This window comes from Solanum verrucosum, unplaced genomic scaffold (genome assembly GCF_900185275.1).
Source record: "Solanum verrucosum unplaced genomic scaffold, falcon-dt-bn FXZP01000603.1, whole genome shotgun sequence".
In the NCBI taxonomy this organism is placed as follows: Eukaryota; Viridiplantae; Streptophyta; class Magnoliopsida; order Solanales; family Solanaceae; genus Solanum; species Solanum verrucosum.
In genome coordinates this window covers 401,896-415,784 of record NW_026020644.1, presented here as the reverse complement: position 1 = coordinate 415,784, position 13,889 = coordinate 401,896, and the positions used below count along the sequence as shown (strand labels likewise).

At 37.8% G+C, this 13,889-nt stretch overlaps 3 protein-coding genes across 4 annotated transcripts in view; 2 read left to right on the top strand and 1 right to left on the bottom strand.

Moving 5' to 3' along the window:
- Positions 1-13,889, top strand: part of LOC125812075 (putative clathrin assembly protein At2g01600) — a 272,019-nt gene that overhangs the window by 182,419 nt on the left and 75,711 nt on the right. The gene's annotated exons all lie outside the window — the stretch shown is intronic.
- Positions 1-13,889, top strand: part of LOC125812086 (kirola-like) — a 108,777-nt gene that overhangs the window by 55,243 nt on the left and 39,645 nt on the right. The gene's annotated exons all lie outside the window — the stretch shown is intronic.
- On the bottom strand, positions 2,947-3,387 carry LOC125812105 (protein PELPK2-like). Its single transcript, XM_049491599.1, has one exon. It carries the CDS (start codon positions 3,294-3,296, stop codon positions 2,976-2,978), a length of 321 nt encoding a protein of 106 aa, XP_049347556.1. The 5' UTR covers positions 3,297-3,387; the 3' UTR covers positions 2,947-2,975.

The following is a 13,889-nucleotide window of genomic DNA, read 5'->3' as shown; positions in this document are numbered from 1 at the left end:
ATTAGTAGTATGAAATATTTACTATATTTGTTTGCAGATGGGAAAGAGATCATGGCTAAGGAAGTAATTGAAGAAATAGATGATGAAAAGAAGTTGATTAAAAAAAAGGTAATTGAAGGTGATTTGTTGGAGTATTATAAATCATTTTATATCACTATGCATGTTGAGACAAAGGGTGAAAACAACTTAGTTACTTGGATCATGGAATATGAAAAGAAGAATGCAAATGTGCCTGATCCACACACTTTAATGGAATTATGCATCAATGTCACTAAAGATATTGAGACTCACCATCTCAAGTGATACATAAATATTATTATTATTATTATTATTATTATTATTACTATTATTATTATTATTATTATTATTATTATTATTATTGTTATAATATGTACTTGGAATAAAAGCCTTAGTCGATCAATATTGATAAACAAAAATAAAAGTTTCGAAGCTAATTCTATTTAATTCCATATATGTATGCAAGTTTGTATTGAAATCGATAATACTCCATTGGTTAAAACCTCTGAAAAAAATAAAAGTGGATTGCTTGCAAGTCCATTTCTGTCACGACTCAAAAAACGGACATGATGGCACTTGTCTATTCCCACCAAGACAAGTCAGTCTCAATCCAACAAAATGAAAAAAAAAATGCGGAAAGTAAAGCAAGAATAACAAAAGGCAGAAAACTTAGTCATTCTAATATAATCCTCAAAACTTGGTTGTCACGTGTACAAGCCACTAATACATATAGTGCAGAAGTGAAAAAATAAGTACAAGTCTTAATGTCATTGTTTCTCAAGTAGAACAAAGCATAACATAAAGGAAAAAGAGGGTCCACCGGGATGACAAACAGCTACCTCTCAAAGTCTTTCGACAAGCCTCAGGTATAGAAGGAGAAGATCGAGCAATCACACAAAACCGGGCTTGGAACCTACATAAGTGTAGAAGCAAGGATCGAGCACCAGACAATATGGTACCCAACAAGAAACCTGATAAACAAAGCAAAATTACTAGCTAGAAAACGAACACAATTTTCATCCCAACCAAACCTCCTCAAACTACAACTTGCATTAAAATCAGCTCAACCTAACCGGTCATAATACACTCTCATGATCATAATCCAATAGTCATCATTCAACAACCATGAAGTAGCAAATATAACAATCACAAGTGTCACATAGATCATGAAATTGCAGATGAATGTGTGAAGCATATATTCAGTGGCAAATTTTATTTGATTTCATATCATTTGGATGTACAACTATCAGTCCTTAATATATCTTCTCTCTAGAGACAACATCTACTATAAAAGAAATCTTTCTTTTTTTTACCATTCTCAATTATTTGATATGACAATGTCAGCGACATCTATCTAAAGTCACTCAACTTTGAGTAATTATCCTTCATAGTCGCTATATGTGGACCGAGTATATGTTATTATTTGTGTGGTAGTTAATTTGATTTTTGGATGGACAAAATAGTTGTTCAACTTTTGATGGCTATTTTAGTCTTTCAATTTTTTTGCTTTTGTATATAGGCAAAAAAGAAGTTGCAAATTAAAATTTGTAAGCCAAAGATATTGAGACTCACCATCTCAACTGATAAATAAATATTGCTACATATGTATACTTACGTTGCTTGGACAGCTCTTTGAAAATACTGATGGATGTGTGTTGTCGATGCACCAACATTTTTAAAGAGTACAAGCAATGTATATGTACCATATGTTTGGAAAAAAATTGTTGTATTAAGTCTTATAAATTAGTGTGGTGTTCTTTGTAATGTCTACTATATGTAGTAAAAATAAAGTGTGTAATTTTTAATTTCTTTGTGGATTGAATAACAGTTTGTAAAATTCTGCTTAATGATGACTCAGTCTGAGTCTATTGATATTGAAAAATAAATGCTATTTGGATTTTGGATTGTAACATAAGGTGTGTATAGTGAACTGATGACAGAACAATTACATTAACAATTCTTGTTATTGATCATAAAATATCATGACATAAATAATCTTTCCAAAATGAAATTTTTCTAGCACAACAAAGATAAACACATGACCATTTGACACAATAATAAAGTGTAAATGCTGCTTCAATGAATCAAAGAGCATTTGATATAGTTACTTCAAAAAGATGGTGCGCTTATGCTTGAATTACATAGCTACTTGTTTTATTGACAAAGTGATAAGTAATAACAAGAAAAATGATTGGTTGTGGTTGTAAGCCATTGTTGAAGATTTATTGTACTTTAGGTTTCACCTTGAACAAGTTTATTTTTTATATAGGTATGTGGATGTTTTGGTTGTGATTGGTAGGAAAAATTGTTTGTTAGGTCATTTCTCAACAATAATATCCTAATTTATTTTATCACAAACTTTCCATGTATAACATCATTTTGAGACAAAGGATGAAAACAACTTAGTTATTTGGATCTTGGAATATGAAAAGAAGAATGCAAATGTGCCAGACCCGCACACATATATGGAACTTGTTCTCAATATGTCCAAAGATATTGAGACTCACCATCTCAACTGATAAATAAATATTTCTACGTATGTATACTTGTGTTGTTTCGACTCTTTGAAAATATTGACGGATGTCTGTTGTCTTATATATATATATATATATATATATATATATATATGTGGGTGCAACAACATTTTTAAAGAGTACGAACAATGTATATATACCACATGTTTGGAATTAAATTGTTGTCTTAATTCTTGTAATAATGTGTGGTCTGTTTTGCAATGTCTACTATGTGTAGTAAAAAAAAGAGTGTAAGTTTTAATTTCTTTGTGGATTGAACAACAATTTGTAAAATTCTGCTTAATGAAAGATACAACATTTCCAAAATGATTTTTTTCTAGCACAACAAAGAAAATCACATGACCATATAACACAATAATAGTGTTACATTTCAAGAATGCTGCTTCAATTCAATGAATCAAAGAGCATTTCATATATATTTCCTCAAGGCTTTTTAGGCACTTGAGGAATTTCTGGCTTTAGCAAAGTTGGTAGTTCAGGCTTAGGAATGACAGGCATCTCGAGTTTTGGCAATGTTGGAAGTTCAGGCTTTGGTAGAGTTGGTAGCTCAGGTTTTGGAATTTCAGGAAATTCAGGCTTTGGTATAGTTGGGATCTCCGGGAGTTGTGGCATTTCAGGCTTAGGAAGCTCAGGAATAGTTACTTCAAGAAGATAGCGCGCTTCTGCTTGAATTACATAGCAACTTGTTATTGACAAAGTGATAACTAATAACATGAAAAAAGATTGATTGTGGTTGTAAGACATTGTTGAAGATTGATTGTACTTTTAAGTTTCACTTTTAACAAGTTTATATAGAATATGTGAATGTTGAAAATAGGAATTGAGAATTAAGTTTTGGTTGTGATAATTGGTAGGAAAAATTGTTTGTTAGGTCATCTTCTCAACAATAATATCCTAATTTTAATTTAACACAAACTTTCCATGTACATATTTTATGTTAATGTTGGTACATGGTCTTTTATGTAACATCCGAAAATTTAAAATGAATATGAAGAAGCTTGAAATTGGAAGTAGTCACTTTGGGAAAAAGTTCAGAATCTGGAAAATTTGGCTAAGTTCAAAATCTGGAAATTTGGCTAAGGGTGGAAATCGGTGAGTTTTTGGCCAACTTTGAGCAGTCATAACTCCTAGCTCAGGATGATCCAGGAGTATTTCCAGTTATGTTTGGAAAGCCCTTGGAACGATCTTTCCAACGCCACCGAGTTTACTCGATTCCGAGTTCGTATGAGCGAGTTATGCCCTTTGAAAGTTGGGCAGTTGGCAGGGAGTCCGTCCGGAAATTTAAGGGCATTTTGGTCTTTTCACAAATCAATTGTTTTGGTTATATTAAAGTGTTAGACTGATTTTAGATCACTTTGTCTCATTTTTTTTAAAGAATAAAGAGTTAGGGTTCTTGAGAGTGAAGAAGAGAAGAAGAGGAGAAGAAGAGGAGAAAGGGAAGATCAAGCAAAGATTCTTCAAGATCATCGTGGATTTTCGTCGGGGGTGATCCCTATCAAGTTATGTGAGTTCTTAGTGTTGGGTGATCCTTTCCTCCCACACACCAAGCTCATTTTTTTATGATTTGAGAAAAGATTGGAATTGTTGTTTAAGTTGTTAGTTGTTGTTGATGTTGTTAGTTGTGTTGTTGAAGTTATTGTTGGTTGTGGGACATGATTGGGTTGTGTATTTGAGTTGTAATATCTTGTATGTAGAGGAATTTTATGATCCTTAGTGTTGGTTGGTTCATACCCCCACACACCAACTCGTTTTTAATTCCAAGAAAAGATTTATTTTGGTTGTTGAAGTTGTTGGTTGAGTTGTTGAAGTTCTTGCTGATTTGGGACAGGATTTGGTTGTGTTTTGAGTGGAATCCACTGTAGGTTGAGGGGTTTATGACCCCAAGTGTTTGGGAAAAGAACCTTTGAAGTTAAGAGGGTTAGAGTTGGCATCATGAAGGAGAAAAGGAAGGCTGCTTTCAGGGAAACAAGTCTGCGTCGCGGCTGTGTTCCCTCTGTGAACAAAATCTGATATCTTTACAGAATTTAATTTCGAAATTCTTCTTAAGTTTAGCTGTCCTAAATTATTCCTAATCATCATGGGGTCTTTCCAAACACAAATCATTACCCTTGAATTCATAATCCAAGTCAAGTGAAGTTAGTTTCCAATTCAAGTGAAGTTAGTTTCCAAGTCAAGTCGAGTTAGAAGTCAAGCTTAGAAGTTAAGAAGTTAGTTCAAGCAAGTCCTCCAAGCTTATCAAGAGTCTTTATTGAACATTTTAACTTCATTCTAAGGCTCAAGTTGCAAGTCAAGTAAAGAGTAAAGAGTCAAGAGTTTAAAGTTGAGTTCATTTCTCAAAGTTATTAGGGAACTATGTATTCCCAAAGAAGTTTTAAAGAAATGTCTTTACATCTAAACAAGGTTGGAAACTGAGATTTCCAAAGAGCCTTCGGGCTAGTTTTTGAGTAATTATCTCATATCAGCAGGAATAAATATGTTTTAAAAACATAAGAGTCAGTACATTTTTGGGAGTAGTATCGAGCACCGAATTGGGGGAGCGTTCAAAGAACCCACAGCCCCCATAGAACCATGTTAGCCACCATGGGTAGAAAAGGATCATACTTTTAGATGAATCCTTTTCAGATTAGGCTAGTGGATCCATTAGGCAATTCAAGTCTTATACATTTGGCCGGGTATAAGATGCTCTAGCAGCGTGAGGTCGATCGATGTATCATCACTATAGCTCTTATGTGATGGTTGTCGGTTAGAGAAACTCCCACAGCAGTTATTTTATTTTTATACACAGAAATTATTGTATTTTATATACATCAGTTCAATTGTATTTATATATACATCTTAGGCTTATTGTATCCTTGTATACACACAGAGTTTATAGCATGTTTTAAACAATCTTTCTTTATATCGCACTTGTTTTAAATTGCCTTATATTGAAAGAAGTCAGTCAGGTTGAGTTGAGTTGAGCAAGGTAAACTTTTCAGTTTCTTCCAAATTTCCTTCTAGCCTATGTTGCTTAGTTTTCCAGCTCGCATACTCGTACATTCCATGTACTGATGCCAGTTGGCCTGCATCGTCTTATGATGCAGATACAGGTACCCTGGATCAGCATCCTGCACGTCGTTGATCCCGCTGAGCACTCCAGAGTCAGTGGTGAGCCTCCTTGCATTCCGGAGGACTCAATTATTTTGTGTTCTTAGTTTTTGTTTTATTAGGATGTTGCGGGGTCTGTCCCAACATCCATCTCAGTATTTTAGAGGCTTCATAGACAGACAGTCAGTCAGTTAGTTTTGAGTCTCTCATCTATGTATATATGTAAATATTCTATTTTGAGATTCGAGTTGCCTTTATGGCCATATTTTATAAGTTAAGTTGTTTTGTAATATTGCATTGCATTGCATTGAGTTATTCTGTTGGGTTAGGTTTCCGCTGAGTTAAGAAAGCCAGGCCAAGGGCTCGCTTGGGGCCAGAAATGGTCTCCGGGCGCCGGTCCCGCCCAGGGTGTAGGCTCGGGGCGTGACAAACTTGGTATCAGAGCACATAGTTTAATAGTCCTAGGGAGTCTATGAAGCCGTGTCTGTAGAGTCCTAGTTATCGGTGTGAAGCGCGCCACATCTATAATTGGGAGGCTGCAACATTTAGGAAGATTTCTCATTTCTTTCACACTCATTTCATGCGTTAGAGTTGATCTCTAAAAAGTTTCTTTCTAATCCGTGCTTGCGCGTGTTTTCAGATAATCATGCCTCCACGAAAAGTTGGTAGAGGGCGTCTTCCTAGACGTTATATTGATGAGCAAGAGTTACCTTATTCCCCAGGGAGTGCAAGATCAAGTGGAAGTTTCTAATGCCGAGTTCAGAGAGGCAATTAGAATTCTGCGTCAAGCTGTGACTAATCAAATTGGTCAACAAAGAGGAGCTCGACATGAAAGAGCTGACACTTCAAGGATTCGTGAGTTCTTAGGGATGAATCCTCCGAGTTTCATGGGTTCGAGTACTACTGAGGATCCAGAGAACTTCATTGAGGAGTTGAAGAAGATTTTTGATGTGATGCATGTGGCAGATTTTGAGCGGGTTGAACTAGTTGCGTATCAATTGAAGGATGTTGCTAGAACTTGGTTTGATCAGTGGAAAGGGGGTAGAGCTGAGAATGCACCACCGGCGAGTTGGGCCTATTTCGAGGAAGCTTTCTTGGGGCATTTCTTTCCTCGAGAATTGAGAGAGGCCAAGGTACGTGAGTTTCTTACTCTTAAGCAGGAGTCTCTGAGTGTTCACGAGTACAGTCTGAAGTTCACCCAACTATCCCGCTATGCTCTGGAGATGGTTGCGGACATGAGGAATAAAATAAGCTTGTTTGTTGCTGGGCTGTCTCGGTTGTCAAGTAAGGAAGGTAGGGCTGCAATGCTTATCGGGGACATGGACATATCAAGGTTGATGGTTTATGTGCAACGGGTTGAGGAAGAGAAGCTGAGGGACAGGGGAAAGTTCAGAAGTAAGAGAGTCAAGACCGGTAATGAGTCCGGGCAGCAGAAAGGTAATAGGAATCGTCCATCCTTCCAATAAAGGCAAAAGGGACCTGCTCCATCATTTGCTAGAGCACCTGCACCCAGATACAGAGGTGAATTTAATGTTCAGAATTCGAAGGACTTCAAGGCTAGACCAGCGCAATCTTCGGGTAGTGTGGCGCAAGGGAGTAGTAAGCCTCCTGCTTGCGCCAAGTGTGGTAGAAACCACTCAGGTATTTGTCGAGAGGGCTCCATTGGTTGTTTCAAGTGTGGTCAGAATGGACATTTCATGCGAGAGTGTCCAAAGAATAGGCAGGGTAATGGGGGCAATAAAGCACAGTCTTCTTCAGTTGTTCCCCCGGACAGGACGGCACCTAGAAGAGCTACTTCTAGTACCAGTGGAGGAGCAAACCGCCTTTATGCAATCACCAGTCGCCATGAGCAAGAGAATTCTCCAAATGTTGTCACTAGTATGATCAAGGTCTTCGCTTTTGATGTGTATGCTTTGCTAGATCCAGGAGCAAGTTTATTTTTTGTAACTCCTTATGTTGCAAATAAGTTTGATGTTCTTCCTGAACGACTTTGTGAACCCTTTTGTGTTTCTACACCTGTTGGGGAGTCTATTCTAGCGGAAATAGTTTATCGTGATTGTCCTATTTCTATCAGTCACAAGAGCACCAGGGTTAATTTGGTTGAGTTAGACATGATAGATTTCGATGTCATTCTAGGTATGGATTGGCTTCATGCTTGTTATGCATCGATAGACTGTAGAACTCGAGTGGTCAAGTTTCAGTTTCCGAATGAGCCAGTCATAGAGTGGAGTAGCAGTTCAGCAGTGCCTAAGGGTCGTTTTATTTCGTACCTTAAGGCAAGAAAGTTAGTTTCGAAGGGTTGTGTCTATCACTTAGTCCGAGTTCATGACTCTAGTGTTGAGATACCTCCTTTTCAGGCAGTTCCTGTAGTAAGAGAGTTTCCAGAAGTGTTTCCTGATGATCTACCCGGAATTCCTCCTGAGAGAGAGATAGATTTCGGCATAGATCTCATTCCAGTTACTCGTCCTATCTCTATTCCGCCATATAGAATGGCACCGACAGAGTTGAAAGAGCAGTTGAAAGATCTCCTAGATATGGGTTTCATTCGACCAAGTGTCTCGCCTTGGGGCGCTCCGGTCTTGTTTGTGAGAAAGAAAGATGGTTCCCTAAGAAAGTGTATAGACTACCGCCAGTTGAATAAGGTTACCATCAAGAACAAGTACCCTCTTCCGAGGATTGATGATCTTTTCGATCAGCTTCAGGGTGCCACTTGTTTTTCAAAGATTGACCTCCGAACAGGCTATCATCAGTTAAGAGTAAGGGAATGTGATATCCCAAAGACAGCTTTCAGAACCAGGTATGGTCATTATGAGTTTTTGGTCATGTCATTTGGTTTGACCAATGCGCCGACAGCTTTCATGGATTTGATAAATAGAGTCTTCAAACCTTATTTAGATATGTTTGTTATTGTCTTTATTGATGATATACTAGTATATTCAAGGAATGAAGAAGATCATAATAGTCATCTCAGAATAGTTCTTCAGACTTTGAAAGACAAGGAGTTGTATGCCAAGTTCTCTAAGTGTGAGTTTTGGCTTAAGTCTGTGGCGTTCCTAGGTTACATTGTGTCCGGTGATGGAATTAAAGTTGATACTCGGAAAATTGAGGCAGTGCAGAATTGGCCTAGACCCGCATCTCCAACTGAAATTAGGAGTTTCTTAGGTTTGGCTGGCTATTATAGAAGGTTTGTTGAAGGGTTCTCGACTATTGCATCTCTTTTGACCAAGTTGACTCAGAAGACAGTGAAATTTCAATGGTCTGAAGCTTGTGAGAAAAGCTTTCAGGAATTGAAAAAGAGATTGATTACAGCTCCAGTTTTGACGCTACCAGAAGGTACTCAAGGATTTGTTGTGTATTGTGATGCATCTAGAGTTGGTTTGGGTTGTGTCTTAATGCAGAATGACAAAGTTATAGCTTATGCCTCCAGACAGTTAAAGGTTCATGAGAAGAACTACCCAACCCATGACTTAGAATTGGCTGCTGTAGTATTTACTTTGAAGATATGGCGTCATTACTTGTATGGTGTGCATGTCGACATATTCACTTATCACAAGAGCCTTCAATATGTGCTTACTCAGAGAGAGCTTAATCTCAGACAGAGGAGGTGGTTAGAGTTACTCAAGGATTATGACCTGAGTATTCTTTACCACCCAGGTAAGGCTAATGTTGTTGCTGATTCTTTGAGCAGGTTGTCTATGGGTAGCATCACCCATATTGAAGAAGGAAGGAGAGAGTTAGCAAAAGATGTGCACAGAATGGCATGCCTGGGAGTCAGATTTACAGATTCTGCAGAAGGAGGAATAGCGGTGACGAGCAGGGCCGAGTCATCATTAATGTTAGAAGTGAAAGAGAAGCAAGATCAAGATCCCATTTTGCTTGAGTTGAAGGCAAATGTTCAAAAGCAAAGAGTATTAGCTTTTGAACAAGGGGGAGATGGTGTTTTGAGATTTCAAGGTAGATTGTGTGTACCTATGGTAGATGGACTCCAAGAGAGGATTATGGAGGAAGCTCACAGCTCCAGATATTCTATTCATCCTGGTTCCACCAAGATGTATCGTGATTTGCGTGAAGTTTATTGGTGGAATGGCATGAAGAAGGGCATTGCTGAGTTTGTGGCTAAGTGTCCAAATTGCCAACAAGTGAAAGTTGAACACCAAAGGCCCGGTGGTTTGGCTCAGAGGATAGAACTTCCAGAGTGGAAGTGGGAGATGATCAATATGGATTTCATCACAGGGTTGCCAAGGTATCGCAGGCAGCATGATTCTATTTGGGTAATTGTCGATTGAATGACAAAGTCAGCTAATTTTCTACCGGTAAAGACTACCAATACAGCAGAAGATTATGCCAAGTTGTATGTTCAAGAGATAGTGAGACTTCATGGAGTCCCAATCTCCATTATTTCAGATAGAGGTGCACAGTTTACTGCACAGTTCTGGAAATCTTTTCAAAAGGGCTTGGGTTCAAATGTGAACTTAAGTACTGCCTTTCACCCTCAGACTGATGGGCAAGCAGAGCGCACTATTCAGACCGTAGAGGATATGTTGAGGGCTTGTGTAATTGATTTCAAAGGGAGTTGGGATGATCACCTACCTCTCATTGAGTTTGCCTACAACAACAGTTATCACTCTAGTATCCAGATGGCTCCATATGAAGCTCTTAATGGGAGAAGATGTAGATCTCTTATTGGATGGTTTGAAGTTGGTGATGCACAGTTGCTAGGACCAGATTTAGTTCACCAAGCTATGGAGAAGGTGAAAGTGATTCGAGAGAGGTTGAAAACGGCACAGAGTCGTCAGAAATCCTACACCGATGTTAGGAGAAGGGCATTAGAATTTGAAATAGACGATTGGGTATATTTAAAGGTTTCACCCATGAAAGGCGTTATGAGGTTTGGTAAGAAGGGGAAACTTAGTCCCCGGTATATTGGACCTTACCGCATAGCCAAGAGGATTGGCAATGTTGCTTATGAGTGGGAGTTACCACAGGAACTAGCAGCGGTTCATCCGGTATTTCACATCTTTATGTTGAAGAAGTGCATAGGCGATCCTTCATTGATCCTACCGACTGAAAGTATTAAGATCAAGGATAACTTATCTTATGAGGAGGTTCCTGTTCAAATTTTGGATCGTCAAGTTCGTAGGTTGAGAATGAAAGATGTAGCCTCAGTTAAGGTCCTATGGAGGAACCAATTTGTTGAGGAAGCAACTTGGGAAGCCGAAGAGGACATGAAAAAGAGATATCCACATCTCTTTGAATCCGGAGGAAATGCAGATTGAGGTATTAATTTCCTTCTTAGTGCTCTTTAAAATTTTAAAGAGCATGTTGTTGTTGTTGTTGTATTTGCATAATTTCTTGTTGGGTGTTTGAATTGATGTTGCACCCTTAGCCTTGTAAGAGTAACCTCATTCGAAGACGAATGTTCCCAAGGGGGAGATATTGTAACATCCGACAATTTAAAATTAATATGAAGAAGCTTGAAATTGGAAGTAGTCACTTTTGGAAAAAGTTCAGAATCTGGAAAATTTGGCTAAGTTCAAAATCTGGAAATTTGGCTAAGGGTGGAAATCGGTGAGTTTTTGGCCAACTTTGAGCAGTCATAACTCCTAGATCAGGATGAGCCAGGAGTAGTTCCAGTTATGTTTGGAAAGCCCTTGGAACTATCTTTCCAACGCCACCGAGTTTACTCGATTCCGAGTTCGTATGAGCGAGTTATGCCCTTTGAAAGTTGGGCGGTTGGCAGGGAGTCTGTCCGGAAATTTAAGGGCATTTTGGTCTTTTCACAAATCAATTGTTTTGGTTATATTAAAGTGTTAGACTGATTTTAGATCAGTTTGTCTCTTTTTTTTTAAAGAGTAAAGAGTTAGGGTTCTTGAGAGTGAAGAAGAGAAGAAAAGGAGAAAGGGAAGATCAAGCAAAGATTCTTCAAGATCATTGTGGATTTTCGTCGGGGGTGATCCCTATCAAGGTATGTGAGTTCTTAGTGTTGGGTGATCCTTTCCTCCCACACACCAAGCTCATATTTTTATGATTTGAGAAAAGATTGGAATTGTTGTTGAAGTTGTTAGTTGTTGTTGATGTTGTTAGTTGTGTTGTTGAAGTTATTGTTAGTTGTGGGACATGATTGGGTTGTGTATTTGAGTGGAATCCACTGTAGGTTGAGAGGTTTATGACCCCAAGTGTTTGGGAAAAGAACCTTTGAAGTTAAGAGGGTTAGAGTTGGCATCATGAAGGAGAAAAGGAAGGCTGCTTTCAGGGAAACAAGTCTGCGTCGCGGCTGTGTTCCCTCTGTGAACAAAATCTGATCTGTTTTTAGAATTTAATTTCGAAATTGTTCTTAAGTTTAGTTGTCCTAAATTATTCCTAATCATCATGGGGTCTTTCCAAACACAAATCATTACCCTTGAATTCATAATTCAAGTCAAGTGAAGTTAGTTTCCAATTCAAATGAAGTTAGTTTCCAATTCAAGTGAAGTTAGTTTCCAATTCAAGTGAAGTTAGTTTCCAAGTCAAGTCGAGTTAGAAGTCAAGTGAAATTAGAAGTCAAGATTAGAAGTTAAGAAGTTAGTTCAAGCAAGTCCTCCAAGCTTTTCAAGAGTCTTTATTAAACGTTTTAACTTCATTCTAAGGCTCAAGTTGCAAGTCAAGTAAAGAGTAAAGAGTCAAGAGTTTAAAGTTGAGTTCATTTCTCAAAGTTATTAGGGAACTATGTATTCCCAAAGAAGTTTTAAAGAAATGTCTTTACATCTAAACAAGGTTGGAAACTGAGATTTCCAAAGAGCCTTCGGGCTAGTTTTTGAGTAATTATCTCATATCAGCAGGAATAAATATGTTTTAAAAACATAAGAGTCAGTACATTTTTGGGAGTAGTATCGAGCACCGAATTGGGGGAGCGTTCAAAGAACCCACAGCCCCCATAGAACCATGTTAGCCACCATGGGTAGAAAAGGATCATACTTTTTAGATGAATCCTTTTCAGATTAGGCTAGTGGATCCATTAGGCAATTCAAGTCTTATACATTTGGCCGGGTATAAGATGCTCTGGCAGCGTGAGGTCGATCGTTGTATCATCACTATAGCTCTTATGTGATGGTTGTCGGTTAGAGAAACTCCCACAACAGTTATTGTATTTTTATACACAGAAATTATTGTATTTTATATACATCAGTTCAATTGTATTTATATATACATCTCAGGCTTATTGTATCCTTGTATACACACAGAGTTTATAGCATGTTTTAAACAGTCTTTCTTTATATCGCACTTGTTTTAAATTGCCTTATATTGAAAGAAGTCAGTCAAGTTGAGTTGAGTTGAGCAAGGTAAACTTTTCAGTTTCTTCCAAATTTCCTTCTAGCCTATGTTGCTTAGTTTTCCAGCTCGCATACTCGTACATTCCATGTACTGATGCCAGTTGGCCTGCATCGTCTTATGATGCAGATACAGGTACCCTGGATCAGCATCCTGCACGTCGTTGATCCCGCTGAGCACTCCAGAGTCAGTGGTTAGCCTCCTTGCATTCCGGAGGACTCAATTATTTTGTGTTCTTAGTTTTTGTTTTATTAGGATGTTGCGGGGTCTGTCCCAACATCCATCTCAGTATTTTAGAGGCTTCATAGATAGACAGTCAGTCAGTTAGTTTTGAGTCTCTCATCTATGTATATATGTAAATATTCTATTTTGAGATTCGAGTTGCCTTTATGGCCATATTTTATAAGTTAAGTTGTTTTGTAATATTGCATTGCATTGCATTGAGTTATTCTGTTGGGTTAGGTTTCCGCTGAGTTAAGAAAGCCAGGCCAAGGGTTCTTTTGGGGCCAGAAATGGTCCCCGGGTGCCGGTCCCGCCCAGGGTCTAGGCTCGGGACGTGACATTTTAGTTGGCAATCTAAACAGATATAATCGCCTTTCTTCAAATTTGTAGCAAATTAAAGTAGTAGGTCACCTTTCTTCCTGTACACATACTCTCTTTGTTTCATTTTACTTGGATTGTATATTAAAATTAGATCTTATTTTAGCAAATTAAGAGAGTTTTATTATTAATTTTCATACTACCCTTAGTATCAAATGACTATATAAAGTAGTAGCAGCAGCTAAATTTAGAGTTTTATAACATCATTAATAAAGTTCGTTTAATAAAATACATCTCTAACTAAAGTTTTTTTAAGAATGTGTCAGATCAACATGAGTCAAGTAATATGAAACAGAGTGAGTAATTGGTCCAAAATAATTGTCACTTTAGATTATTAAGATA

What these genes read in the sequence shown, in the direction of transcription:
- LOC125812105 (XM_049491599.1), bottom strand. Translation starts at nt 3,296, where the DNA reads ATGTCTTACAACCACAATCAATCTTTTTTCATGTTATTAGTTATCACT.